Below are 27,433 nucleotides of genomic sequence, written 5' to 3'. Positions count from 1 at the left end.
AGTAGAAATCTATGTTAATATCTTACACACTTTTTTTAGAGAGAGAGAGAACGCATGCATGTGAGAAAGCAGGGGAGGAGCGGGGAGGAGCGGGGAGGAGGGAGAGAAAGAGAGAATCTTCAGCAGGCTCCACCCTCAGCAGTGTGGAGTCTGATGTGGGGCTCAGTCTCAGAACCCTGAAATCATGACCTGAGCCAAAATCAGAAGACCTACACTAAACGACTGAGCCACCCAGGTGCCTTATTATCTTATACATTTTTAATATGTGAGATCAGATTACTGTGAGAAATAATGATAAGCATAATTCTAGTATATGACTCAGAAGGAATTTCGTTATCCTTCCAGTTGTTTATTGTAATCACCTAAAGCCAGCCTCTACTCTGCCCCACTTGTATATTGTTGTTTTGGTTGGAGGGAGGCTATTCATTTGCAAATATTTATTGAGTACACCAGGTACTGATCTAGGGAATGGAGATACAGTAGTAATCAAAATAGATTAAAATCCCAGTACTAGGGGCACCTGGGTGGTGCAGTGGTTGAGCGGCTGCCTTTGGCTCAGGTCATGATCCCAGGGACCTGAGATCGAGTTCCCCATCAGGTTCTCTGTAGGGAGCCTACTTCCCCCTCCGCCTATGTCTCTGCCTCTCTTTGTGTGTCTCTCATGAATAAAGAAATAAAATCTTTTTTTTAAATTTTTTATTTATTTATGATAGTCACACAGAGAGAGAGAGAGGCAGAGACCTAGGCAGAGGGAGAAGCAGGCTCCATGGATCGAGAGCCCAACGTGGGATTCGATCCCGGGTCTCCAGGATCGTGCCCTGGGCCAAAGGCAGGTGCTAAACCGCTGCGCCACCCAGGGATCCCCAAGAAATAAAATCTTAAAAAAAAAAAAAAATCCCAGTACTAATGGATCTTATATGTATCTTCTCTGTAACTCTTGCTGTATCATTATATATGAAGTCCTATGGATTGTTAACAGCTTTATTGAGATCTAATTGAGATACAATAAACTATGCATTTAAAGTGTACAATCTGATAATCAAGATAATGAACTTAGACCTGTAAAAGCTTCCTCATGTGCCTTTATAATCCCTTCTTCCTACCCTGTCCCTGCCCCATTGCTAGGCAACCATTGATCTCCTTCTGTCATTATTGGTTAGTTTAAATTTTTAAAAACCTATATATAATTATACACACACACATACACACACACACACACACACTGTACTCCTTTTTGCCTGGCCTCTTTCACTTTGTATAATTGTTTTGAGATCCATCCATGTTGTTGTGTGTATCAATAGTTCGTTCTTTTTTTTTCTTAAGATTTTATTTATGCATGAGAGACAGAGAGAGAGAGAGAGAGACAGAGCGAGAAGCAGGCTCCATGCCAGAGCCCGATGTGGGACTCGATCTCGGGACTCTGGGACCATGACCTGAACCAAAGGCAGACAGACGCTCAACCACTGAGCTACTGAGGCGTCCCCTAGTTCATTTTTTTTTATTGCTGAATCCATTTTATGGTTATACTACAAAATTATTCATTTCTCCTTTGGATTCTTGCCAGTTTGCAGCCACTAAATATAAAAGTGCTATGAACATTTGTGTACAAGATTTTGTATGTCATACGTTTTCATTTCTCTTGGGCAAATACCTAGGAGTGGAAAGACTAGGGATCCCTGGGTGGCGCAGAGGTTTAGCGCCTGCCTTTGGCCCAGGGCGTGATCCTTGAGATCCGGGATCGAATCCCATGTCGGGCTCCCGGTGCATGGAGCCTGCTTCTCCCTCTGCCTGTGTCTCTGCCTCTCTCTCTCTCTCTCTCTCTCTCTCTCTCTGTGACTATCATAAATAAATAAAAAATTTTAAAAAAAAGGAGTGGAATGACTAGGTGTATGTTTAATTTTTAAAATTTTTCAAGCTTTTACCAAAAAGGATTGTATCACTATATATTCCCACCAGAAGTTTATGGTACTTCTAGTTCTTCCACATCCTTGTCAACACTTGGTAGGTCAGTCTTTTTTATTTTAGCTTTTCTAATAGATACGTGTAGTAGTATCTCATTGGGGTTTTAATTTGTGTTTCTAATGATTAATGCTGTTGAGTATCTTTTTATGTACTTTCGCTATCCACATCTTTTCTTTGCTGAAATGTCTGTTCAATTGTGGGGGAGTTGCCTGTTTTTTTATTAGATTGGTTTTTATCTTACCATTGAATTTTGAGAGTGAGATTCTGCATACGGGTCCTTAATCAGACTTATGTTTTGTAAATGTTTTCTTGCAGTCTGTGGCTCATCCTTTTATTCTCTTAACTGTCTTTTGAAGAGAAGTTTTTCATTTTAATGAAGTGCTTTTAGTGATGTGTAAGATCATGCTTTTGGTGATGTGTGAGATCTTTGACTAACATATAGAGTCATAATGATTTTCTCCTGTGTTTCTAGAAGTTTTGTAGTTTAGATTTATGATCCATTTTGAGTTGATTTTTATATATGGTATGAGGTATAGATTGAAATTCATTTTTTGCATATGATGTATGATTGTTCTAGCACTGTATGTTGAAATAACCACTCTTTCTCCACTGAATTGCTTTTGCGTCTTTGATGAAAATCAGTTGTCCAAATAATTGTGGAACTGTTTTTGTACTCTCTATATTTTTCATTGCTCTATTTGTCTGTCTTTATACCTAACCACATTGTCTTGATTAAGTGCAGCTTTATAAGTTTTGAAATCAATTAGTATAAGTCCTCCAACTTCATTCTTCTTTCCAAAGTTGTTATGGCTATTCTAGATCCATTGCATTTCTTTTTTTTTTAATTTTTAAAAGATTTTATTTATTTATTTAACAGAGCAAGAGAGCACAGTAGGGGGAGCAGCAGAGGGAGAGGGAGAAGCAGGCTTCCCGCTGAGCAGGGAGCCCTCATGCAGGGCTCGATCTCAGAATCCTGGGATTGTGACCTGAGCTGAAGGCAGAAGCTTTAACCAGTTGAGCCACCCAGGCACCCCAGGCATTTTCAGATAAATTATAGAATCAGCTTGTCAATTTCTACAAAAATCTTGCTAGGATCTTGATTTAGGATGATATTGAATCCATAGATCAATTTAGGGAGAATTGACAACAATATCAAGTCTTCCAACTCATGAACATAGTATATCTCTCCATATATTTTGATGTGTTAAAATTTCTCTCAGTATATTTTACAATTATTAGTAGTATAATTGTACACCTCTTTTGTCATATTTATCCCTAAATGTTATGAAATGTTATTATAAGTGATATTTTATATTTCAATTTTTGATTGTTCATTGTTAGTAAACAGAAATACTATTGATTTTTGTACATTGATCTTTTATCCTCCAACCTTGATAGACTTGGTTTTAGTAGCTTTTTTTTATTACTTTGGATTTTCAGCATAATCATGCCACCTATAAGTAAAAATAGCTTTTCTTCTTTCTTTTCAATTAGTGCCTTTTCTTATTCTTAACTTATTGCACTGACTAGAATCTCTACTACAGTGTTGAATAGAAATGGTTAAATAGAAATGGTGAATAGACATCCTAGCCAGTTCTTAGGCTTAAGGGGAAAGCATCCAAATATGATGTTAGCTATAGATTTTTGTTGTTGTTGATAAGCATCAAATTGGGGAAATTTTCTTGTATTTCTAGTTTGTGGAGAGTTGTTTGTTCATTTTTTTTTTTTTTAATTGAGAATGAGTGTTAGATACTGTCAAAGGCTTTTTTTTTTTTTTTTTTAAGATCTTATTTATTTATTCGTGAGAGACAGAAAGGCAGAGACATAGGAAGAAGGAGAAACAGGTTCCTTCAGGGAGCCTGATGCAGGACTTGATTCCTGGACCCGGGATCATGCCCTGAGCCAAAGGTGGAAGCTCAACTGCTGAGCCACCCAGGCATCCTTGTTAATGCTTTTCCTGCATCTTTTCTTTTGGATGATTGTATGTTTTTTTTTTTTTTAATTTAGTTAGCATGCTGAATTACACTGGTTGATTTTTGAATGTTAAACCTGCCTTCTATCCCTTGGATAAACAAAGTTTATTGGATTTATAAGTTTATAGCTTTCATAAACTTTGGAAAAATTTTGGCCATTACTTCTTCAGATATCCTACCCCACCCCTGCCCAATCTCCTGTTCCTTGAGAACTCCCAGTCACTTGTATATTTGATTACTTGAAGCTATCCCACAGCTCATGCTCTGTTCTTTTTTTTTCCCCTTTCTTTCCATGTTTTGTTTTGGATAGTTTCTATTGCCATGTCTTCAAATTCACCAATCTTTTCTACCATAATGTCTAATCTGCTATGACTCCCATCCAGAAAATATTTATTTTAGCCATTTTCTGAAAGTTTAATTTGGGTCTCTAAAAATAGCCCTGATGTCTCTACATAACACATTTAGTAAACATAATGTTTAATCTTTATGTAGCTCCATAGAACTCTATTCTATAGAACATAGTTATAATAACATATAATATCTTTGTCTACTATTTCTAATATATGTATCAGTTTTGGGTCAACTTTGATTGATTTTTCTTAGGCAATCAAGAAGGAGAAAAAGGAGAAAAAAGAAAAAGAAGGATGTATTTTCCTTCTTTGAATGCATGCCAGTTTTTTTGCTCAGCGCCAGACATTGTGAATTTTATTTTGAGTGCAGAATATTTTTTGTATTCCTATAAATATTCTTGAATTTTATTCTGGACATAGTTATTTGGACATACTTCCTTTAAGATCTTTTTTCTTTTTTTAAGTTGTTAAGTTGGACCAAAGGCATGTTTAGTTGAGGACTAATTGTACACCTGTATACTTTTCAGTGCTCTACCCAGTGCCCCACAAATTAAGACATTTTTCACTATTGGCTTATGGGAATTGACACTTTTGTCTCTGGGTGAGCTCTGGCTGTTGTTCCTTCTGTGCTTTTTGATGATTCTTTCCCTGGCTTTGGATAGTTACCCAGGATGCATGCTCTGATTAGTACTCTACTGAATTCTTGAGGGAAACCCTCTGAATTTCTCTGTGCCCCCAATACTCTTCTCTGATAACTCTAATCACCTTGGTCAGATTTTGGCTCCATATCTTCAACTCAGGGATTCCACAAGGCTCCAGGTTAGTTCCATAGCACCAAACCAGAGCTCAAGGAGCAGAGAAGAGTGACATCTGGTTTGAAGCCAGGTTTTGGAGACATTTGGGTACTGCATGGAAGAATCAGGACTCAACACTATAAATACATTGAAACAGTATTTCAGGAAAATGTGGATGACTTGCCAGTCCTTATTGAATATGTTAAGGAATAAGTAGTGAATAAGAGATATTTAATTTTCCACTTTTGGCCTTTCTACCAACCCACAAATCATTGAGGAAGTTGCCCTTCATGACTCAGTATCCTCACCAGTAAGTGGATGATTCTTCATACCAATCAACTACTGATCCTGTCAATGGCCAAAGATAATTTCTTCAGGAAGACCCTTGAATAACCAAATGACAGCATGGCACAGTATAAAAAAGATTCAGTCCCTTTGCTTCCAACTGATTTTTCTATAGAGAAGAAAGAACAAGGAGCCATGCCTCCATTCTCAGATGTTCACCAAGGTGTGGGTTGAAGGAGAATTATGACTGATATGTAGTCAGTCTTGGGCTTTGCTTCTCAAAGTATAGTTCCCAAAGTAGCAGCACTGGCATCACTTGGGAATTTCTTAGAAATGAGACCATCAGTTTGTCAAGGTATACCATTAGAATCTGCACTGTGACAAAAACCCCAGGTGTTTCATGTCACATTAAAACTTGAGGAGCACCAGTACCTTAGTCAACAATAACATATTGTACACTTTAAATTTGTTGGGAGTGAATCTCATGTTAAGTCTTCTTTCCACAGTAAAATAAAATTTAAAAGTTTGAGCTCTGTTCTAAATGTGAATGGTGACACATGCCCTCTAGTGGCTGACTGCAAGTTTTTAAATGTTTTTTTCTTTTTAGGACCTTTGCACAGAACTGCCGAAACATTGAACATTTAAACCTCAATGGGTGCACCAAAATCACTGACAGGTAAGGAATGAGAATTAGTTTGGTAACTAATTGGCCACAGGAAGAGTGAGGGGAGAGAAACATGGTTGAAAATACCTTTAGTGTGTCTGCTCTTTTCCAGCACGTGTTATAGCCTTAGCAGATTCTGTTCCAAGCTGAAACATCTAGATCTGACCTCCTGTGTGTCCATTACAAACAGCTCCTTAAAGGGGATCAGGTAAGAGTACCTGTTGTCAGATGAAGCACTTAAGCCTATGAGTATCCTGGTGTGTCTAAAAACCGTTCTAATGATCCCATTGGAATAAGAAATAGGTGACTCAGGTCACAGAGGTTTTCTCTCCCCTTAATTTTTTTTTTTATTTACCAAACTCAAACTTGATAATACACTACCTGTAGGATAGATTGCACATGTATGGTCTTGTTTCTTATTCTTTCAGTGAGGGCTGCCGAAACCTGGAGTACCTGAATCTCTCTTGGTGTGACCAAATCACAAAGGATGGCATTGAGGCACTGGTGCGAGGTTGTCGAGGCCTAAAAGCTCTACTCCTAAGGGGCTGCACACAGGTACCGAGGGGTCTATTGAGGTGTGTTTATCTAACAGGAGGTGTGGGCACTTCATTAGAGAACTTGCTGTTGCATTTTTTTTTGATTCTTCACTATTCCCTCACCTGGTTCCATCCCTCTCTGTCCACTCAGTTAGAAGATGAAGCTCTGAAACACATTCAGAATTACTGCCATGAACTTGTGAGCCTCAACTTACAGTCCTGCTCAGTAAGTAACGTGCTTTACCTGGGAGCATCCTCCTGTCCCAAGCTCCCTGAGTCTGCTGTAGGCCCTCTTTGAAGTACCCAGGCAGGTGGGATGGTCGCCACACCCTTTTTTTTCTTATTCTGTGTCCTCATATGATCTGTTAGTTTGCCACAAGATGAAAGAATAACAGTCTAAACACAATGGCCAATACAAAGCCACTAACATTTTCCTCTAAAAATAATATAGATTGACATTGCGATTTATTTTAAGATATCAGGAATACTGTGAACTAGTCAGTAACCTGAACAAATTCATGGTAAGTTCTTAATGTCTTTTTTTTTTTAACTTATAAACTGGGGATAATGACACCTCTCATATCTCAGTGGATAAAATGAAATGATAGATGTGAAAATGCTTTGAAAAATAAAGCAAGAGCAAGATGCAATTTTCATTTTGGCATTAGCATGTGAAAAACACTTGTTCCATCCTCACGGCCATTGTCAGTGTTGATTCTTGAAGAGCGCTTACTACATTCTCCTGGGTTTCTCAAGGGGAGCATAAATTTTGAGAAATATAAAAGAAATTCCTTGCAGTTGGTATTCAGTAAATGAATCATTTAAGTCTTTAGAATCCTTGATGGTGGGAGATAGAACAGAAACTGTCTTCTGGACAAATAATGACTTTATGGGCACTGTGCAATATTAGGATCTTGCATTACATGTAGGAGGGAACTGGCAGATGGCTTAAAGTAGAATATAAGTGTGCAAGCCAGGGATGCCTGGGTAGCTCAGTCAGTTAAGCATCCAACTCTTTGTTTTGGCTCAGGTTGTGATGTTATGGGTCGTGATCTCACAGGTTGTAAGATTGGGCCTTCTGCAGGTCTGCTTTAAGATTCTCCCCCTCTAACCCTCCTTCCTCACACTCTCTCTCTGTCTTTAAAATGGATAAATAAATCTTTAAAAAAAATAAATATGCAAGTTATTTATCAATAATTTAGTGATTTATTTCATATGCTATTTTCTAAAACATTTGAGGAAATATTTATAAATATATACATATGTGGTTTATATGGTAGATACTTAAAACATTAATCTGTAGAAATTCAACCAAAAATTATTATATCACTTAACTAGGCAAATCTTTTTTTGTTTTGTTTTGTTTCTTAACTTTTTTTTTTTTAACTAGGCAAATCTTATGAGCTCTTTATTTAATCTGGTCTTTAACATAAGTTTATGAATTCTTCCTGAAAAAAAAAAATCAAATGAATGCTGGAGAGGGGAATGGAATTTTTAAATTTCATTCTTGGGAGGCACCTGGGTTGCTCAGTTGATTGAGCATCTGACTCTTGATTTCAGTTTAGGTCATGATCTTGGGCTCTTGAGATTGAATCCCATGTTCAGCTCCACATTCAGTAGAGAGTCTGCTTGAAGATTCTCTTTCACCCTTCCCTTTGCCTGTCCCCCTGCTTGCGCACACATACACTCTCTCTAAAATAAAGAAATCTTTTTAAAAAATGTCATTCTCTATTGGTAATGCTAGAATATTTTAAAGCTGTACAGAGGTAACCAATACATGTCAACTCTGTACTTCATTTTATTTTATTTAAACTGTTAGGATAAAATGCTAGTATTTGGCAACTTAACAGATCAGCAGTAGATTCCATTTTTTGCTGCTCTCATTTCAGTATTGTTGGTGCCTTCTGATGTTCTTTCCTATTTTGGCTTTCCCTAGCGCATTACAGATGAAGGTGTGGTGCAGATATGCAGGGGCTGCCATCGGCTTCAGGCCCTCTGCCTTTCTGGCTGCAGTAACCTCACAGACGCCTCTCTCACAGCCCTGGCTTTGAACTGCCCGAGACTTCAGTGAGTGCACCATGCTTTTGCTTTGTAGCTCAGAGCTTGGCAGGACTGACCAGGAAGTCTTCCTGCAGGAAGGGAAAGGTTTGCCAGCAGGTGGATAGGTAGTGATGGAGGTGGCAGTGGGATTGTGTTATTGCTGGCTTTTGCTAGATGGGTTGGGGTGGAACAATATGTAATCCAGGTTATTTACGGGTATACAGGAGGGTACCAAACTGTCCACCATCAGGGAACCTGAACTGTAATTTCTTGGTGGACTTTACACATGTGCCCACTTGATTTGCTTCATCCTGTTATAACTTTGACATCAGAGTGATCTGATAGTGTCAGAATGACAACCTTACATCCAAATGTCACCAGATTCTCCCCTACACCAGATGCTAAATGGACAGAAGGGGGTAGGGGATCACAGTAACCTTATTTATCACCTTCCCCAGGAGAAAGAAGTTCTGTTGTAACAAATAAATATTGATTTTCTCCAGTAATATTATGAATATTAAAACTTTAATAATGGCAACAAAGTAATAATCATAATTAACATCAGTTGAACTCATTTATATTCCAGGCTCTGTGTTGGGCACTTTTATAAGCATTATCTCAGTTAATCCTGACCACATCTATAGGAGATATGCACTATTATTCTCACTTGTTTTGCAGAGGAGAGATTGGGACTCAAAGAAAATCACATAATGTATCTTGGGCCATATGATGAGTAGGAAGTAAAAGTAGTGTTTGAGACTTAACCCCTGTACAAGAGGCTGAAAAAAGATACTTATTAAAAAAAAAAGATACTTATTTTGTTGTTTACTCATCAGTGAAACTGATCCATTTCTCATGCTTACACCAGTTTTATATCTTTTAAGGATTGTCTCTTGGTGTCTTTTGCCCATTTTTCTTACTATTGCATTAGGGACAATTCTAGACAATTTTGATATTTCTGAATTGTAGAAGGAATATGGGTGATCAAAACTGGTCAGAAATGTGGTTAAAATTACTGCTACAAGGGCATATTTAACTTTAAAATGTTATTTATTACTCCATCCCCATTAAGCATGGGCATTGAGAATTAACTCATGTTTTTCACTTGCTGCAAATTTTTAAAGTTTCTATTAGGGTAACTGGGAATTTCACTAAATGCAGTTTATATATCAAGATAACTTTGTTGAGTAAAAGTTCATTTTAATTGTGTTTAAAAAACAAATATTGGAGTAATATTTAAAAGCAATAGCAGCAGCAATGTCCTGATATTATGGTAAGATTCCTGGGTTCACTATCTGAATTTGAGCTGGAACCTTGGGACTTAAGGCAGGCCACATTTCTCCCTAAGCCTGCTTCCCCTCATCTATCCAGTGGGACAGTATTTGCATTTACCAGTCCTCAGGGCTGTTCCAGAAGCAAACATGTGTCAGAGAGCAGAATAAACTCAATTGTGTGCATCTTAAAATATGTGTTTCTATTGTTAATCAGTCACTACCTTTTCCTCCCATGCACCCTATATCCCAGGATTTTGGAGGCTGCCCGATGTTCCCATTTGACTGATGCAGGCTTTACACTTTTAGCTCGGGTAAGCCAGAGGTTTCAAAAAACAGAACCAAACTATAATTTACCTCCCCCATTTCAAAATAACTTGCTGTGGTTTGGAATGTGCAAAAATGTGTGTACCTTCAGAAAGGACAGATATGAAGTAGAGTGCTCAGGGTACATTTTCACATTTTCCCCAAAAAGGGAAAGTGGTCCTCTAGGGGGTTCTGGAGCAGGTCTAGAGCACTCTCACTTGGTCAGGTGGGACCACAATGAGAGAAACTTCTTCCCTGGCAGGACATGCCCTTCCTCATACAAACCCTGATGCAGCCTGTCAGTAGCTTCCCCTAACTGAATTGTGCTGTGCCTCTGCTCCTTCCACATCACCCTTTAGACACTAACCATCATGGGGGTCTCTCTGGCCTGTTGCTGGGAACCCATGGGGATGGTGATATACTCTTCCTCCTACCCTAACCCTCACCTGTCCACACTGTGCTTGAGCACTCTACCCCATGCCTTCCCAAGCCTATTCTATGGCTAAATTTAGAGGAGGATACCCATGAGCCACTGGGAAGGTGGAAGGCCCTACCTTTCCAGATGAGAAAAGGAAATGAAGCCCAGGGTGGCCACATTCCCATTTTCAAAGTGAATGTGATTCAAAAGGCACCTTCTCAGAAGTGCTGGCTCACTGGGTCACACTCCTTAATGGAAGAGAACAAGGATTCGGGGCCAGTACTCAGATAGGGCAAGTCACCAGTGTTGCCCTGACCACTGACCACATGGTGGGGGATGTCTTACGGACTTTTCCAGAATTGCCATGACCTGGAGAAGATGGATCTTGAAGAATGCATCCTGGTAAGTACCCACCTGACAAGCCCTGCAGGGCTGCCCCTCAGTCCTGAGAGACAAACAGGCACAGCCAGAGACCCCAGCTGGCTGTTGTCTGAACCCTCCTCACCCCAGTGTGTGGGTTAGGAATTGGGAACCCATGAGGGCCATGGCAGTGGGATGCATGAACTTTGGGCTATTCTTAGCCACCAGAGCTACAGTTGAGAAGTCAGGGTGGCTCCATTTTTTGCCAAACATTAAAAAAATATGTATTTCACAGAATTGAAGGGAGAAATAGGTTTGCAAGTACAGTGATGAGGTGACTACAGAGGAGAATCCTGGGTGACTCCCTCTTTGTCCTCTGTCCTTGGATCACCAGAGGAGAGACTAAAACACAGCTTTGTGTCTATAGAAATTGAAATTGTTGGTGAAGAGAGGAGCTCCCAGCCTGAGTGTACTTGAGATGAGTTTTTAATTCTGTTTTACACCTTTTGATTCTCATGTTCAGGAGAAACCAAAATTAGGTATTAAGTTCTGGTGTGGAAGCCACACTGACACAGCATGTTTCTCTCCAGATAACCGACAGCACACTCATCCAGCTCTCCGTTCACTGTCCTAAACTGCAAGCCTTGGTGAGTCTGAGTTTTTGGTGACATTATTCACCTTTTAGAGATGAAAGAACTCTCCCACCACAGCAAGAATCTGTTTGGTTTTCCTTTCTGTAAAGGTATCATCATTCTTGGTTTCAAAGGTCTGCTAGTTGGGCTAATTTGGGAGGTAGGTTATCTAAATGTTACTGCTTTCATTTTAGGATGTGAACCTGTTGTAGAAACCCATGTCCTTACCACTCCATTCATGTTCATTATCTCAGGGAGAGTGAAACTTAGCATGTTACAATGATAAAATCGAGACAAAAGATTGAGGCCATCCTTGTGTCATATTTCATTCCATACCTGCTTATATCTATCTATGGGGGAAGAAGAATTAAAATATATTAAAAGCTCTGGGGTGCCTGGGTGGCTCGGTGGGTTAAGCATCTCCTCAGTTCATGACCCAGGGTCCTGAGATCGAGACCTACATTAGGCTCCCTGCTCAGTGTGGAGCCTGGAGGAAGGATGGAATCCCCACCCTTTGGGCAAGCCCACATGAACTGTGCTACTATGCCCACTAGATATATTGTCTCATTTTATTCCATCCACAGCCCTGTGATGTACGACTCTGGACATCTCCATTTTATCAGTGAAGACCCTGAGGCTCAGAGCAATTAAACTTGCCCAAAATCACACAACGGTTTGGAGGCCCCAGGTTTTTTGGCCTCCATGGGCTCTGGTCTTTCTGCTGCCCTGAGACACACAACAGACTTTTTCTTAAGCTGGCTTTCTCTGTTGTCTTGAATCTTGCTCTCTCTGTGGGAGCCAGAATTTTATAACACCATTAAAGCTCCATTTGGCTTTGGGGTACTGACCCCACCAATTTTCCTAATTTGTACATTTCCTCTGGATACTTTCTGTCTTAGGCACAAGTACAACTGGGCCCTGGACAGCTCTGGGACATTTTTTTGTTAAGAGTTTGGAGTCAGATTTCAGAGATTAGTCAGGAACCTACCTGTATCCAAACTCTCTGACTAGGAGCACCTGGGTGTTTGCTTGGTTGAGCATTGGACAGTTTGTTTTTGCTGAGGTCATGGTCTCATGGGTTGTGGGATCAAGCCCTGAGGTGGTCTCCACACTCAGCAGGGAGTCTGTTTGGGGTTTCTGTCCCTCTGCCCCTCCCCACAACTTGCGTATGTGCCTGCTCACTCTTTCTTCTCTCAATAAATAAATAAATAAATCAAAAAAAAAATAAAAGAAAAGACTTGTTTTAAAAAATAAATCTTCAAACTCTCTAAATTGTTTCCCTCTACTATTTTGTAGTACTGTCTTTACTCCCAAATTAGTTCAGATACAGTTTTATAATTGACAGAACCTGTACTGAAGATACTCTCCCTTTATCCTCACCACCCTTTGCCCCTTGACCCCCAACCTTTCAGAGATGGGAAATTTAGGAGCCCTGGTACTTTATTATTCCCTTTAACCCCTCCTCTCTGCTGCTCAAAGGCTCTCTCTGCCCTACCCTGAGATAGCCTAGACTCAGACTCCCAGCTCTTCATCAGCATTTACAAGAAATCTTGAATCCGGATGGAGGGGCCCCAGGAGGAGTTGCACTGAGCCAACAGGGCCTCCCACTAGCTCTCTGCCTCCTGCCCTGCTGCTATCTCCTCAGTAGTGCAGGCTCCACTGGTAACTTGTCAGGGAACATCTAACAATATAGGGTGTTTTCCCCAGCAGGGATACTGGTGACTGAAAATCTTCTCCATCATGTCCCTTGTACTTATACAAGCTACTTCTAGAAACAGAACTTAGAATGAAAGATAAGTATAATAAAGCCAAAATGCCAAGAGCCCAAAATAAAAACCAGAAAGAATTATTAGCAGAAAAAACAGGGAAACAATGACAGTTGGAATCTAAACTTAGCTTTGAAGATGTCTAAGAGCCAAGACAAAAAGGAAATGAGCCAGATTACATCTATTCCACCCCCATCTCATTACTATCACCTCCAGACTCTCACAAGCCAGGCACTATTCTCGGCACTGGGGAATAAAAAGACAGTTCAATAGGAGAGGCCAACTTTATCCTCATTCTGAAATTTCAGAGAAGTGGTCTGGATCCTTGTTTCAGGGGTACTGTACTCCAGGAGCACTAGGCACTCTAATGATGGACAGTAATAGCAATGCTTCTCAACCCTCAGGTCAAGCTGAGGGCAGGTTAGAGTGCAGGTTTTGTTGTAAGTACATGTCTACTGCAGCAGGTCTGACAGAGCAGATGTGCAGTAGCTTGCATATGATGGCAGCTCTTGGAGGATGTAGGATGGCAGGCCATGAGTGTGTCAGGTGATGCCTGCACATCTCTCCTCTATAGGCCTCATGCTGAGCCAGGCGGCAGCCCAGGAGCAGCCCATTCCCCATCACAAGGCAGCTCACCTTATTATGGGAGGCTCAGAGAGTATTGCCTCTGACAGAGCCACAAACAGGCTACTCTGGGGTTCCCAGCAGGGACTCCTACCCCAGCCTACAGAGATCAGAAGAGGCAACTATAGTTGGGGGAAGGACTCTGTAGATTCAGAATTGCAAAGTATGGCTTTTATATTTTACTAGAGATCTGCAAGCATATAGGAATGAGGGAAGTGACCACCAGGCCAAAGCCAGGTGATCACTGCACCTCAGTTCCCAACACTGCAGTTTCCGAGGTTGTCCTTCAGACAAGAGGCAATTGTGTACACACACTGCCCTGTCTAGGAGTCACTCGGTGATCCCCAAGGGAAGTGAGGCCTTGTACACACACTTTAACAAAATGCAGATGGCTATTTGAAAAGGAAAACTAATCATGTTTATTTGAAAAGTCATTAGATATTTTCAAACAAGGGGAATTCCAGATTCAAAAGAACACAGAGTAGGACCTGGAAGGATCTATAGTGTCATGAAATTTGATAAGAGGATGTTAAGGATCCTTTCTCATACACTAGTTTTTAACTTGTAGGATGTGTCATCAGCAAGTTCTGTTGATTTTGAAACTTGCTTTGTTTTCTGATTTCCTTTTCAATATCAGAGACAGTTTTGGGGAGCTTTTAAAAATCTTATTATGCAACTCATTTGTCCTAGAAGCTATCCAAGAAGAATTTTAGGAATTTATTATATTAAAGAATAAGGAATATAGCCAAAAAGGAAGTCCCCATTACTGTCTTCAATGCTATAGAGTTTTATCTTTCATCCTGATTTATCGAAGCTCAGTGATGTTGCATAGGAGGCCAAGGCCATCAGGTGTCTAGTGAGTCACTGTCCTTTCAGAATGACAAGTATACAAGTTACTCAACTGGTGGAAAGCTGCTCTTGATGATATGAAACAATCTTGTTATCAAACCACTACTCAACTGGGACACAAGAGGGAAAATAGGGGTAACAAGACTTGGTAACATTTAGATGACTGTTTCATCCATTTTAAAATGAGACATTGAACACTTTGGAAAATAACAACGTGAAATAGAATGTGTGTTGTTTATGTCTCAGTGTCACACCCCACGGTCTGACCAGCATCTCTTGTCTTTCCCAGTCACTCTTTGTGTCACCCAGCTGCAACCAAAATTGAATCTAAATGGGTCCCTTTAAGCCTACCATCTTATCATTGTCAATTCCCATTTGATGTCCCTTTCTCCTCCCCACTCAGCCTAAATTGTGTGGTCAATTATTTTTTTTTAAAGATATACTTACTTACTTACTTACTTATTTATTTATTTATTTATTTATTTATTTATTTATGATAGACATAGAGAGAGAGAGAGTGGCAGAGACAAAGGAGGAGGGAGAAGCAGGCTCCATGCCGGGAGCCCAACATGGGACTCGATCCCAGGACTCCAGGATCGTGCCCTGGGCCAAAGGCAGGCACTAAACTGCTGAGCCACCCAGGGATCCCCTGTGTGGTCAATTATTAACTCATTTCCTTGATCCTCAAGATTCACCTTCTTTTTTTTTTTTTTTTAATGAGCTAGATTTTTAAAATTTATTTATTTATTCATGATAGACATAGAGAGAGAGGCAGGAGACACAGGCAGAGGAAAAGCAGGCTCCATGCAGGGAGCCCGACATGGGACTCAATCCTGGGACTCCAGGATCGCGCCCTGGGCCAAAGGCAGGCACCAAACCACTGAGCCACCCAGGGATCCCCAAGATTCACCGTCTTCACTTAGCTGTCATTCTGTTTAACTCTCAGCTGCTGAGCCAGTCTTGAAGCGGTAGCAAGAGTACGGTAGAGAAGGGCTTACAAGCCTTTTTTATGGAGAAAACAGCACATATTCTTAGATTGACAGAAGCCATGTCTGGGTTTCAGAGTGAGGAAGGAGAGGAGATGAGGCTGAATGGGAAGCAGGACCAGAGCGTCATGGCCCCCACTAAAGAGGGTAGACCTGTTCCAATCAACTGTCTCTGTGAGGCCTACCAGGCTGACAGTGAGAAGCTGAGATAGGGGCTCACAGTCTGAAGGCCAGTGTTCTGTGGCATACCTAAAAGTAACCTGGCCCATATTTTGCTCCCAAACTGGAGACCCTGGTTTATTCATTTCTTCTAATTGTCTCAAGTTAGAATGTTGAGATTCACCAAACTCATTAGACCATTCCTAAAACTTTATAAGTAGAACAACTCCATGCACACATGGAAACCCACAAATCCTGAACAAGGTATTGGGACTTAAACCTCATATCCAGTTCAGAGTAGCCTCCTATGGCTCAGACTTTTCTTATCCTCACTAACATTTTATCCTCTGATTTGAGTGCAAATTTATAATTACTGTATCTTCTGGAAGACTTGACATTTTTATCATTATTAAATGTTATTGATTGATTAAAATCTTATCATTGATTAAATCTTTGTCCTGAAGTCTACTTTATCTGATATTAAGATCATTCTTTTTATGCTTATTTTTGCAGGACATATCATTTTCTTTCAATTAATCTATGTTTTTGTATATAAAGGCTGTCTTGCTTTTATCCAGTCTGATAAATTCTCTTTTAATCAAAATGTTTAGACATTTATATTTAGTGTAATATTGATGCAGTTGGGTATTTTCTCCCTTTTGCTTTCTATTCTCTGCTCCTCCTTTCCCATCTTCTTTTTGGATTAACTAAATATTTGTTTTAATTGCATTTTAAATTGTCTGTTGGCTTTTTAGTCATATCTCTAGCCTTGATTTTTTTTAGTAGTTGCACTATTAGCCAAGGAAGCTTTCCTCAGTAGTAATTTTAGAGGTAGTCTAGGATTGTGATTTAGACTATCAATTCCCGGAAGACAGAGTCAGGATCTTTCCTCTTTCTTCTACCAACAGCATCTTGCACAAGGCTTAGCCAGGAGAAGCCACTTCCAATCCTCTTTTGGAACAAAGTAGGATGTGAACAAGCCAGCCCAAATCTGAGCGAGTCAGGCACAGAAACTGTTATGTGAGTAATGATCCCTACAACTGTGGTGCTCAGGTCCCAAGGAGTGCAGCCCTTTTCTGGAGACTGCCAGCAGTTCCCTGGCCATGCTAGGATCTTACATGAGAAGCTGCTTTTTTGGCTGAAGGAGCAGGTGAGGAGTTTCTGCAATCAGGAATCCTAAACTCCCCAAGTTCTCCTTACCTATGGTATCAAGCAACCTTGTCAAGGCAGCCTGACCAGCTCCTTCAGTTTCACATCACCAAACTCAGAGAGAAAAGGGGGAGGAAAAGAGTTCTTATTGTTGGAACAGATCTCAGGGGAAGATTCTGGGCCCTGGGGAAGAGGAGAATATCCAGATTTCTCAGGTCATGGCCTATCCTAATTTTAACAGACAAGTGGCTTGAATTTTTTAATTTCTTATTAACATTTCAGTTCAAATTCCATTAAGTCCCTGGGTTTTGGTAGGGAGCAATGCCCAAGATGTGGGATATACACACATACACACGCACTCACACAAACATACTTCTGAATCATAGGACACTCCCTAGCAGCCTAGTAGAAGTGGAAGAAAAGGGGTGAGAACAAACAAGTCTGAGTACTATCATGTCATCCTCCTATATCTGCTGTAAGCGAACTTCCTTAGCTTAAAAAATAGCAATAAGTCCTTCCCTGTCAATAATCACTCTAAATGTAAATGGATTAAATTCCCCAATCAAAAGACATTGAGGTGCTAAATGGATAAAAAACCATGACCCAACTATATGACTAGATCTAAAACAATCTAACTTTACACTTCTAGAGCTATAAAGGAAAAAACAAACCAAGCCCAAAGTTAACAGAAAGGAATAAATAACAAAAATTAAAGCAGATATAAATTTTAAAATAGAAAATAGAGGAGTGTCTGGGTGGCTCAGTTGGTTAAGCGTCTGCCTTCAGCTCAGGCCATGATCTCAGGGTCCTGGGATGGAGCCCCGAGTCAGGCTCCCTGCTCAGCAGGGAGTCTGCTTCTCTCTCTGCCCCTCCAGCAGCTCATGCTCTCCTCCCTCTCTCAAATAAATAAATAAAATATTTTTAAAAAGAAGACAATGCCATCTTTAACATATATATACCAAATAACAGAGTTGCAAATTATGTGAAGCAAAAACTGTTAGAACCGGAAAATCCACAGTAATAGTTGGACACATTAGTATTCTACTCTCAACAATTGATGGAACAACCAGACAGAAAATCAGCAAGTATATAAAACTTAAAACCACTATGAGAATGCAGCCACACTAGAAAACAACACCCCAAGGGAAATTTTTTAACAGTTAAACTAAATGAAAAAAGCTAGAACATATCAAAATAGGGCACTTGGGTGGCTCAGGAGGTTAAGCATCTACCTTCAGCTCAGGTCATGATCCCAGGGCCCTGGGATTGAGTCCCACATTGGGCTCCCTGCTCAGCAGGGAGCCTGCTTCGCCCTCTGCCACCTGCTCTCCTTGCTTATGCTCTCTCTATATATCAAATAAATAAAATTAATTAATTAATTAATTGAAATCTTTTTAAAAAATTAAAATATGTTGGATGCAGTAAAGCAGTGCTAAAAGGGAAATTTGTGGCATTAAATGATTACATAAAAATAAGGAATGTCTTGGGGTGTCTTTTTGGCTCAGTCAGTAAAGCACCTGAGTTCAAGCTTAATGAGCACTCATGATGGGTGTAGACAGTACTTAAATAAAATAAATAAACTTTAAAACAAATAAGGAAAGTCTCAATAATCTTAAACTCTGACCTAGATGAAACCAGAAAAAAGCAAAATAAGGAAAAGAAAGAATAAACTAAAAATAATAGTAGAAATCAATAAATAAAAAGTAAAAAACAATAGAAAAAAGTCAGCAAAACAAAAAGCTGGTTCTTTGAAACAGACCTCTAGCAAGACTGATGAAGAGATGATATTACCACACAATGAGAATGAAACAGAAGTGCTATGGTCTGTATGTGTCCCCCCCAAATTCATATGTTGAATCTTACCCCCCAACAGGGATGGTCTTAGGATCTTGGGGAGGTGATTAGGCTAAGAGCTCATTCACGGATGAGCTAAATGCTCTTCTAAAAGAGCCTCCAGATGGATCCCTCACTGCGTCCACCACTTGAGGAGTATACAGCCAGAAGACACTGGCTGTGAACTGGGAAGGGGCTTGTCTCCAGCCACCACATCAGATCTGCCTGCACTGTCATCGGAGATTTCCTGTCTCCAAACTGTGAGGGAGAAATTTCTGGGGTTTATACGCCTGTCTGTAGCATTTTGTTACAGCAGCACAAACAGACTGAGACCCGGGCCATCACTACAGGCCCTGAAGACCTTACAGGATGATGAGGGAGTATTAGAAACACCTCCACAGAAATCAGTTTGACCACTTCCCCTAGTACATTGAAAAGGCAAAGCAAGACAGTTCATTCATTTTAAGAGGTCATTTCAATAGCCTTGTAGGTACTAAAGTAATTGAATTCATAATTTTTAAACTGTCAAAAAAGAAATATCCCAGTCCAGATGATCTCACTGAAGAATCCTACCAAACACTGAAGTCAATTCTAAAGAGTTTCTTCCAGAAAATAAATGACAGAATAGTTCACAACCCATTTCGAGGCCAGTAATACCTGATATAAAAGCCAGGCAATAGGGGCACCTGGGTGGCGCAGGCGGTTAAGTATCCGACTCTTGGTTTCCGCTCAGGTCCTGATCTCAGGGTCATGAGATCAACCCCCCTGTTGGGCTCCACACTCAGCAGAGTCTGCCTAAGATTGTCTCTTTCTCTCCCTCTGCACCCCCATTCCGTGTTTGCTTTCTCTCTCTCTAAAATAAATAAATCTTAAAAAAAAAAAAAACAGGCAATAGTAGTACCAAGAGACAAAACTATAGACTAGTATCCCTCATAAACATAGAAGTAAATGCCCTTAAAATATTAGCAAATAGAATTCAGCAATATAAAAAATAATTACCCTGAGCATGCAGGGTTTTTTTCCAGGGACACAAGTCTAGTTTAATATTTGAAAATGGATCAGTATAATCCACCATGTTAACGGGCTGGGTAGAAGAAAAATTAGTGATCACAGCAATTAATGCAAAAAAAAAAAAAGCATTTGATAAAATTCAGAAGAAAAAAATTAAAGCTTTTTTTTTTTTTTTTTAAGATTTAATTTATTTACTTAGAGAGAGAATGAAGCAGGCTCCATGCTGGGAGCCCGACGTGGGACTCAATCCTGGGTCTCCAGGATCACACCCTGGGCTGAAGGTGGCGCTAAACTGCTGAGCCACCTGGGCTGCCCAAAGCTTTTTAAGTGCCAAAAATACAAGAGAAAAATCCCACTCATCTAAAATCTCCCAGTTACCCTGTTTCCCAACCTGCACCGTCAGGGATAGTGTCTGTGGCTAATGTCTCTTTCTTCTGGAGAAATTCTATGTGAGATTGAGAGATTTTCTCCCCTACTCTCCCTCCTTCTAGCAAAAGACACCTGCTGTTTTGCATTTAAAAGTAGTTACACAGGGGGATCCCTGGGTGGCGCAGCGGTTTGGCGCCTGCCTTTGGCCCAGGGCACGATCCTGGAGACCCGGGATCGGATCCCACGTCGGGCTCCCGGTGCATGGAGCCTCTCCCTCTGCCTCTCTCTCTCTCTCTCTCTCTCTCTCTCTCTCTCTGTGACTATCATAAATAAATAAAAATTAAAAAAAAAAAAAGTAGTTACACAGGGATCCCTGGGTGGCTCAGCAGTTTAGTGCCTGCCTTGGGCCCAGAGCATGATCCTGGGGTCCTGGGATCAAGTTCTGCATCAGGCTCCCTGCATGGAGCCTGCTTTTCCCTCTGCCTGTCTCTGCCTCTCTCTCTGTGTCTATCATGAATGAATAAATAAAATATAAAAAATAGATAAATAGTAGTAGTAGTAGTAATGGTAGTTACACTTCTTGCTCTGCATATTCACCCCTACCACCCCTGGCTGCTACTGCTTTCTCAGGAATGATAGGATAAGCTGTTCACTTGCAGAATATGACACTCCCAATTAGCCTGTGAATAGATAATGCCTATCAGTGGTAAACTTGTTTTTCTAGAATATTCCTTCCTCTTAACACACCTACCATAAACAGTCTTAAATCTGCAGGATACTGTGGGTGGACGAGATAAGGCAGGGCAGGGGGAGAGGCTTATTAAGGCTACCCTGAGCTTACTATAATGGGCACATCCCAACTTCTTTGAACCTCAGTTTCCTCATCTGTAAAGTGGAGAGCTCTGCAGGGATGCTCTGAAGCATAAAGGAAATAATGTATAAACAGTGAGTGGCCTAACCCAGATGGCTTTGACCGTTGGCCCATTATTAGCATAAACTAAAAGGCCCCTCTGCTGAGTAAACTGTGTTGGCAGATTTTCCATTGACCCTGGGGAACATGTCAAGAGCCCCTCTGATTATCCTTAAATTAAACCAGTTTTTAAATTATATAAATACTTGGCACGCCTGGGTGTCTCAATCAGTTAAGTGTCTGCCTTCTGCTCAAGTCATGGTCCTGGGGTCCTGGGATGGGGCCACAGGCTCTCTGCTTGGTGGGGAGCTTGCTTCTACCTCATCGTCTCCCTCTGCCTGCTGCTCTGCCTGCTTATGCTCTCTCTCTCTGTCATATAAATAATACATAAAATCTTTAAAAATAAAATTTAAATTATATAAATACATGCATATGCCAGTATAGAAGCTTTTAAATTAATATGAGAGCATCTATCCCTTTGGTCCCAGATGCAACCATTAACTTTTTGATTCCTCAGTTCCCCTGTATTAAAACAACAAAGTTGTTATATCTTATATATCTTATATCATCTTGAACTTCTTCTAATCTGCATGGTGTATATGTGTGCCTATCCATATATGTGTATATGTAAATAATACGTATACATACACACTTTGTTTCTGGTTGTACTTTATTAGAAATAATCAAATTCTATTTCTTTTTAAAATTTTTTAGTTAATTTCTTTTCAAATTCTATTTTTTAAAAAGATCTATTTATTTGAGAGAGTGAGAAAGAGAGAGGGAGGGAACTGCAGAGGGAGAGGGAGCGAGATTCCCAGGCAGATTCCATACTGAGCACAGAGCCTGACATGGACTGGATCTCACAACCCTGAGATCATGACCTTAGCTGAAACCAACAGCTGGACACCCAACCAACTGTGCCACCCAGGTGCCCCTAATTCTATTTCTTGATTTAAACAGCTTCCTGGGGATCCCTGGGTGGCGCAGCGGTTTGGCGCCTGCCTTTGGCCCAGGGCGCGATCCTGGAGATCCAGGATCGAATCCCACGTCAGGCTCCCGGTGCATGGAGCCTGCTTCTCCCTCTGCCTGTGTCTCTGCCTCTCTCTCTCTCACTGTGTGCCTATCATGAATAAATAAAATTAAAAAATAAACAGCTTCCTGAAAAGCTTTCTGGCTTTATCCATAAATCAGTTCTAAAGCTAAAAGCAAGTGAACAGGAGTAATCGATCATATAAATACTGTTTCACATAGATCATATGGCATGTTTGGATTCAGGAGAAAGGAAGTATTTCCCATGTTGCTCAAAGAAGAGCTCAAAGAGGAAGTGTTCAAGCATCAAGGTCCGACAGAATTTCTCTCATTCTATGTTCCCTTCCCTCTAATTTGTACTCAGCTGCCTATTTCTTGTATCCAGTATCAGTCTTTCTTGACTTTTTTTTTCACTTTGCAAAAATACCTCACACCACAAGTAAGTGGATACTTACTTGTCTCCTCCACCAGAACTCATCACGTCCAAACTGGCAGGCATTTCCTTGCCTTAAAGATTACAGTAGTCTTCTATTTGCTCGACTGTATATCCTCATTTACATCCTGAATAATCTGGCAGTCAGGATGACTTATCTTTTTTTCTTTTTTAAAAAATTAATTATTTTTAAGTAACTTCTACACCCAATGTGGGGCTCAAATTCATGACCAAGGGTCACATGCTCTTCTCACTGAGCCAGCCAGGCACTCCAGGGTGGTTAATCTTTTCAATTTTAATTTTTTACTAAAAACATACATGCAAGAAAGAGCACTCAGTATAGGTGTATATATCAATGCATTTGCATAAGTTGAATGATGAAGAATCAACATTACTGGACTCCAGACAGCCCTTCTGTTGCTCCCTTCTGGTCACTAATACCTCCCCCCCAACCACCTACCACCAAGGGGAGTGACTTCCACCCCAACCCTAGATTAGTTTTGCCCTTGTTTTGTACTTTATTATCTAACTGTATGATGTAAACTGTATGATGGAATTCCATTCCATATGAATGGAATTATCATATCTACTCTTCTGTGTCTGGATTCTTCACTATTATATTTGTGAAATATATCCATATTCTTGCATATAAGTGAACAATGTTCATTCTCATCATTGTGTAGAATGGGCACACTATGGTTTAATTATCCTTGCTAGTATTGATCATTTAAGTAGTTTCCAGTTTGAGGGTATTAGAACCAGTATTATTCTGTCTTATGGTGAACACATATATGCATTCCAGTCAGAAATATCCAAATCCTTCTGCAATGCAGGAGAGTTCCAGTTGCTCCACATCCTCACCAATGACAGATTTTCCATCTTTTTCATTTTAGCCATTCTGGTGGGTATGTAAAAATACATGATGGTCTCTTTGAAAAATAAATTATCACATTCTCCTTAAAACTTTTCCAAAAAACCTTAGAATCAAAGTAAAACTTCTTTACATGGCCTGCACAGCTGTGATCTGGCTCCCAGCTCTACAATTCCATTCATCTAGATACTTCTTTCTTCCCATGTGCAGTACTTGCCATTCTTCTGCTGCCTGCAGTGTCACACACAACACACTCTTCACACACTTCTTCCTTCTTGGCTCCTAGTCCCTCAATTATCAATTGATAGGATAGGTTGTGCTTACTGCCCTCAGTTAGGGACAGGTGGGCAGCAGGGTGCTGGAAGAAAAGTCAACTGTTGGATATTAGATTACAGTGTGGACTAAAACACTAATATTGTAGATTATTCGCTATTCTGGTGATCAAGGAATGGAATCAAAGCCCACTCCTGTCTTAGCATGGCAACCAGTAAGCTGCTGTGTCATTTTTATTAAATTATTATTAATTTGTTCATTTATCATTAAAGACACTTTTAACATTAAAAAAAATATTGCAGGGGAAATTTCAGTTTACTCCATTCAGTGCAGTTTGATAGCCCACTTCTCCACTTGAGGGGAGGCCAGTGCAATGACTTCTGATGAATTATCAATTATCAATTATCAATTTAGTGTTCTTTTCCTCAGGTCACCTCCTACTGCCATGTGTTCTCAGAGCACTTACTTTAGCTTCTGTTTAATAGTGATGCTATTTCTAGACCCTCGTCTCCACCGGTGCAGAGAAGTATGTTTTTACTTACCATTGCAACATAGGGCCTGACACAGAGTGAGAGCTCATATGTTTGAAGTAACAAATGAATAATGAGACTTTGATGTACAACTTTTTGCCTCTGAACTTTTATCGTGGGGTGAGTATTATATTTTATATGCATTTGGAGAAAACATCAGGTCTTGAAAAGACTGATATGAAGAACTTAAAATACGGAGATACCATTTGTGGGGCACCTGGGTGGCTCATTTGAATGTCCAGCTCTTGGTTTTAGCTCAGATGGTGATCTCAGGGTCCTGAGATCCCTCAGGGGATTGAGTGCTGTATCGGGCCCTGCACTGATAGTGGAGTCTGCTTGGGATTCTCTTCTTCTTCCACTGCCCCTCCCCCAACTTGTGTGCACTTTCTCACTCTAAAATAAATAAATCTTTTTAAAAATGCCATTTGGCTATATAATATTAATCTGAATTTGTTACATTCTGCAATCTTTACTGTTTATACCCAAGAGAAGCCAGTAATGTCAGATCACATTGTTCAAGGTCTATTTAATTATAACCATCAAAAGTGTTCACTATGCCTCTGAGTCAAGGCTCTTTGCACAATTTCTAAATGACATGGGCATCAGAAGTCATTGCACTGGCCTCCCCTCAAGTGGAGAAGTGGGCTATCAAACTGCACTGAATGGAGTAAACTGAAATTTCCCCTGCAATATTTTTTTAATGTTAAAAGTGTCTTTAATGATAAATGAACAAATTAATAATAATTTAATAAAAATGACACAGCAGCTTACTGGTTGCCATGCTAAGACAGGAGTGGGCTTTGATTCCATTCCTTGATCACCAGAATAGCGAATAATCTACAATATTAGTGTTTTAGTCCACACTGTAATCTAATATCCAACAGTTGACTTTTCTTCCAGCACCCTGCTGCCCACCTGTCCCTAACTGAGGGCAGTAAGCACAACCTATTATTCTTTTGCTCATTACTGAACTGAATTCTTAGAGCACCTGCCTCTGGGGCATGGAGAACCCTGCTTATTAGGCAGACCACCCAGGATTCCACAGGAAAGTCATCAGTCTGAGTGCTTGATCTGCCCAGGTGTCTGTTAAGACCCATTTAACTCTGTCTTGATGGGCACTTCCACACATTGACTCCTTCATTCCCAAGCTTTGTGAGCACTAAAGTTTGAATTTTCCAGAATTACTGCTACTCAGAGAGTCCTGGGTACCACCAGTTGGTTTTTTTTTTTTAATTCATTTTTTTAAAAGGTTTTATTTATTTGAGACAGAGCACAAGCTGGGAGGAGAGGCAGAAGGAGAGGGAGAGGTAGACTCCCTGCTGAGCGGGGAGCCCAACACTGGGCTCGATCCCGGGACTCTGGGATCAAGACCCAAGCTGAAGGCAGATGCTTAACCCACTGAGCCACCCAGGTGCCCTCTCTTTCTTTTTTCAATGGAGGTATACTTGAGAAAAATACATGTATCAGGTGTACAAAATGATTTGATATTTGTATATATGCCAAAATGATCAACATGAATGAGTTTAGTTAACCACTGTCATACTGTTGACAATTTTTTTTCCTTAGGATGAGAACTTTTAAGATTTTCTCTCATTATATCCCTGTGACTTATTATTTAACGATTGGAAATTTTTCCATTTTAACTCCCTTCACCCTTTACATCTACCCACTCCCACCCCACCTCTGACAACTACCACTTTTTTTTAATGTTTTTTAAAAAATATTTTATTTATTTATTTGAATGAGGGAGAGAGACTGAGATAGCGGAGAGAGCAGAAGCAGAGAAGGAGAAGCAGGCTCCCCACTGAGCAGGAAGCCCCATGTGGGACTCACTCCATCCCAGGACCTTGGGATCATGACCTGAGCCAAAGGCAGATGCTCGACCAGTTGAGCCACCCAGGTGCCCCTTTTTTTATGTTTCAAGTTTTTATTTAAATTCAGTTAGTTGGGGCACCTGGATGGCTCCCTGCTCAGCAGGGGGCGTCCTTCTTCTCTCTCTCTCTGCCTGCCACTCCCCTGCTTGTGCTGTCAGATGAATGAATAAAATCTAAAAAAAGTAAAATAAAAATAAATAAATTCTAGTTAGTTAACATACAGTGTAATATTGATTTCAGGATGTATTCTCTGTATGAACTTGGTTGCTTGTTTTTTTTAATTCCACATATAAGTGACAACATATGGTATCTTTCTGTGTCTGATTTACTTCACTTAGCATAATACCCTCAAGGTCCATTGATATTGTCACAAATGGCAAGATTTCATTATTTTTTTATGGCAGGATAATATTCCACTCTGGGTATGGGTGTGTGTATTTGTGTGTGTGTGTGTGTGTATCCATGTTTTCACTACCCATTTATTCACTGGTGGACACGTAGATTGTTTCCCTGTCTTGGCTATTATGAATAATGCAGCAATGAACATGGGAGTTCAGATACGTTTTCAAATTAATGTTTTCATTTTTTCCAGATAAATACCCAGAAGTGGAAGTGCTGGATTATGGTAGTTCTGTTTTTAATTTTTTGAGGAACCTCCATATTGTTTTCCATGGTGGCTGCACCAATTTACATTCCCATCAGTGGTGCACAGGGGTTCCTTTTTCTCCATGTCTTTGACATCAGTCATTTCTTTCCTTTTTGATAATAACCATTCTGGTAGGTGTGAGGTGGTATCTATCTCATTGTGGTTTTGATTTGCATTTCCCTGATGATTAATGATGTTGAGCATCTTTCCATGTGTCTGTTGGCCATCTGGATGTCTTATTTGGAAAAATGTCTACTTGGGCCCTTTGGCCACTTTTTAATCAGACTTTTTTTTTTTTTTTTTGCTACTAAGTTGTACATGTTATTTATATATTTTAGATATTAGCCCCTTATCAGATATATGTTTTGCAAATATTTTCTCCCATTCTTGCCTTTTCATTTGGTGAGTGGTTTCCTTTGCTTTTAGTTTGATGTAGTCCCATTTATTTTTACCTTTGTTGCCTTTGCTTTTGGTATTCATTCCAAAAAAATTATTACCAAAACCAATGGCAATGAGCTTATTGCCTATGT

At 40.1% G+C, this 27,433-nt stretch overlaps 1 protein-coding gene across 1 annotated transcript in view; it reads left to right on the top strand.

Moving 5' to 3' along the window:
- Positions 1 to 27,433, top strand: part of FBXL2 (F-box and leucine rich repeat protein 2) — a 108,659-nt gene that overhangs the window by 73,420 nt on the left and 7,806 nt on the right. The window contains 8 exon segments of the mRNA XM_025461430.3: positions 5,972 to 6,040; positions 6,141 to 6,236; positions 6,457 to 6,583; positions 6,716 to 6,790; positions 8,501 to 8,631; positions 10,129 to 10,189; positions 10,957 to 11,001; positions 11,550 to 11,606. Of these exon segments, the coding sequence (XP_025317215.3) occupies positions 5,972 to 6,040; positions 6,141 to 6,236; positions 6,457 to 6,583; positions 6,716 to 6,790; positions 8,501 to 8,631; positions 10,129 to 10,189; positions 10,957 to 11,001; positions 11,550 to 11,606 (661 nt within the window).

The sequence above is a fragment of the Canis lupus genome, chromosome 23, assembly GCF_003254725.2.
Source record: "Canis lupus dingo isolate Sandy chromosome 23, ASM325472v2, whole genome shotgun sequence".
Taxonomy (NCBI): Eukaryota; Metazoa; Chordata; class Mammalia; order Carnivora; family Canidae; genus Canis; species Canis lupus.
This window is presented reverse-complemented; position numbering and strand designations above follow the sequence as displayed.